Source organism: Phyllostomus hastatus, unplaced genomic scaffold, assembly GCF_019186645.2.
Source record: "Phyllostomus hastatus isolate PE091 unplaced genomic scaffold, TTU_PhHast_1.1 phas_scaffold_28, whole genome shotgun sequence".
In the NCBI taxonomy this organism is placed as follows: Eukaryota; Metazoa; Chordata; class Mammalia; order Chiroptera; family Phyllostomidae; genus Phyllostomus; species Phyllostomus hastatus.
In genome coordinates this window covers 5,108,490-5,111,806 of record NW_025334022.1, presented here as the reverse complement: position 1 = coordinate 5,111,806, position 3,317 = coordinate 5,108,490, and the positions used below count along the sequence as shown (strand labels likewise).

Sequence of the window (3,317 nt, the reverse complement as noted above, 5' to 3'; positions counted from 1 at the left end):
TTATTTTTGTGTATGGTATAAGTTGGTGCTCGAGTTTCATTTTTTTGCATGTAGCTGACCAGTTCTCCCAACACCATTTGTTGAAGAGGCCATTGTTACTCCATTTTATGTTGCTGCCCCCTTTGTTGAGTATTAATTGACCATAGAGACTTGGGTGTATTTCTGGGCTCTCTGTTCTGTTCCATTGGTCCATGTGCCTGTTTTTATGCCAGTACCAGGCTGTTTCGATTACTGTGGCCTTGTAATACAGTTTGGTATCAGGTATTGTGATTGCTCCTACTTTGCTCTTCTTTGCTACCTTTTTTTTTAACGTGCCTCAAGACCTGAGCAAATCCAAATTCATTAATTATCAAACTCTGCTGTCTTCCCACCTCTCAAATTTGCTTATCTATGTGTCTTTTCTATCTTGGTTGCTGGCAATTTGATCCTTCTGATTGCTTAGGCCTAAAGCCTTGCAATCAGAAGGGAGAGAGAGAGAGAAAGAGAGAACATCCATTGGTTGCCTCCCACATGTACCCCATCTGGGGCTTGAACCTGCAACCTAGGCAGGTGCTCTGACTGGGAATCGAACCTGTGACCTTTCAGTGCATGGGGAAATGCTCCAAGTGATCCATAATAGCTGAGCAGTAATTTTTAATCTTTAACTTTCCTTCTTTACACATCCACATCCAATCCATCAACAAATTTAGTCAGCTTACTTTCCAAATATATTAGAACTTGACCACATCTCATCTTTCCACCACTACCTCACTGGCCCAAGTCATCATACTTTCTTGCCTAGATTGTGACAACTCCTTCCCAATGATTTTCCCACTTCCATCCTTGATGTCTTATAGGCTACTCTAAGTAACAACCAGAACCATTATTTTAAAACCTAAATAAGATTATATTACTCTTTTACTGAAAACTTTCCAATTGCTTCCCATGTCACTTATGATGAAATTCAAATCCTTAGTTTGTAATACACTTCACCATTTGGCCCCTGTTACCTCTTCGGCCTCAACTCTTACCACACTACTCTTTCTTCACATCATTTCAAATGCACTAGCATACTTGCTGTTCTTCAACTATACCAAGCCTTAGCACATATCTTCACATAGGTAGTCACATGATTCTTCCCCTCACTTTCTTCAAGTCTCTGCTCAAATATACCCTTCTCCATGAGATCTTCCCTGGCCCATCTGAAATCATGAACCCCCAATGCCAAGCTTGATACTTCCTATCCTTCCCAACTCTGCTTTTCTTTTCTTTATAGCATTAACCATCATTTGGCACAGTATTTATTTAATAAGTTATCTTCTTTATGGTCTGTCAACCCCCCATTATAGTATAAGCTCCATGAGGGTAGAAATATTTGTCTGCCATGTTTACTGTTATGTTCAACTGGTCTAAGACAGTTCCTGGCATATAGTAGGCATTCAAAAATTGTTGAATGAATTATTGGAAATTAGTTTCTAGTGGGGACCCATGGCCTTAAAATATCTGGGATTTAGTGACATACTTATTATTTTTCCCTAAGATATCTGCTTGTCCCACACACTTTTAAAAGGTAGCATTCAAGAACAAAGGCCAAGGACTTTAGGTTTCTGGGTCTAAGGCATAGTGGTCCTCTGATATGGTATACTTCAGGTCAAAGGTAAATCTTTGCTTTGCTTCTGAATGACTAATTAACCCCTTCAAAGGCCCTATCTTCCTCACTCTTCAGTCAACTTCTGTCCAAGAAGGGGGGTTAGGATTGAATTTTCTTACTTGGTACCACTCTGTGCTATTCAGAGCAAGGCCTTTCTTTTTGATGTGAGTACACCCCATGCAGTCTGTTGCTTGAGAACAGCAACAGCATATGAGCATTTGTGGCAACAATGGCAGTGACAGCAGCACCACAGGCAGCTCATTTGGTTTGATAAACCCTTTCTCTTGCAATTCCATCTTTAAGCCCCAGGCCCTTCTCCTTCCAAAAGAGCAGCCTCTCTTGTTCTGCCCAAGCCACAGTTCCTGGGGGATAAAAGAACCTGTGGCAGCTTGAAGTTGAGGCCAGCATCAAGTATGGAACTGGCTTAAAAGAGCTGCATGAGGCCATAAACTCTTAATGATTCAATCTTTTAGCAGCCTTGAGACACTGGAGGAAATCCAGCTCTAAGCCCCCACTTGCAGGTTGTCAACCCTACCAACAGTGGTCCCTTTGTTACTCTTATCAGCCTGAATAATTATGCTGTGGTAAATGCACCCTTTTAGTATCTCCTTCCTTTAAAAGGCTCCACAAATGGGCACAAGGTGTCCACTTGCTATTTTCTACCTCACAGTTGGCCTTGCCCTTCATGAATGATTGATTTCAAATGTTACAGATTGTGTTCAGGAGTTGCTCCAGGGGCACTGAGTCTCTCTAGTTGAAGTTTTCTAGTCCTAAGCTCATCACCACCACTTGCCGAAGAGATTGGTTAAACAATAGTATCTTAGAACCCTGGGAACCAGAGAAAATATCAAGATGTCATTCTGACCATTCTTCCCCTTTTAGTTTAGGGCAAGACAGATGGGCAAGAATTTGTTCTATTTAGTAAGATAATTTTGAAAATCTTCACCTAACAGGCTGCTCTGAAAAGCCATCTTTCCACTGTTCCTGTGTCTGCCTCTCAACTCACTGTGGCGACCTCCACCGCACACCTCTTCAGTGGCCACAGGCTTCCGCAGCATTTTTGCCAGAGTCCTCGAACTCCCTCTTTTTAAAAAATCCCCTGCATAGGATCACTGGCATGCCCACCATGTCAGACACGGCCTTGGATGCCAGCTCCGAGATCACCACCAAGGACTTAAAGGAGAAGAAGGAAATTGTGGAGGAGGCAGAGAATGGAAGAGATGCACCTGCTAATGGCAACGCTAATAAGGAAAATGGGGAGCAGGAGGCTGACAAGGAGGTAGATGGAAAAAAGGAAGAAGGAGGAGCAGAGGAGGAGGAAGGTGATAGTGAGGAAGAGGATGGAGATGAAGATGAGGAGACTGAGGCAGCTACAGGCAAACAGGCAGCTGAAGATGACAAGGATGATGATGTTGACACCAAGAAGAAGGAGACTGATGAGGATGAATAGACAGCAAAAAAGGAAAAGTTAAACTTAAAAAAAGCTGCCATGACCTATTCACCCTACACTTCCCGTCTCAGAATCTAAACATGGTCATCTTGGAGTAGCGAGTTTCCCCTGCCCACAGGCAGGCAGCGCCACCTGCAGATGACATGTGCTCTCTTTACCACCCAACCAAAAGCACAACGTGAATTTGCAACAGTGGAGGCAAAACCCCAAAACTTCCAAGGCCCTGCTTTTTTCTTA

At 43.0% G+C, this 3,317-nt stretch overlaps 1 protein-coding gene across 1 annotated transcript; it reads left to right on the top strand.

Annotated features, from left to right (window-relative positions):
• Positions 1–2,745: 2,745 nt before the first annotated feature.
• Positions 2,746–3,080, top strand: LOC123805204 (prothymosin alpha-like). The gene has a single exon (XM_045817698.1). It carries the CDS (start codon positions 2,748–2,750, stop codon positions 3,078–3,080), a length of 333 nt encoding a protein of 110 aa, XP_045673654.1. The 5' UTR covers positions 2,746–2,747.
• The last annotated feature ends 237 nt before the right edge of the window (positions 3,081–3,317 follow it).

What these genes read in the sequence shown, in the direction of transcription:
- LOC123805204 (XM_045817698.1), top strand. Translation starts at nt 2,748, where the DNA reads ATGCCCACCATGTCAGACACGGCCTTGGATGCCAGCTCCGAGATCACC.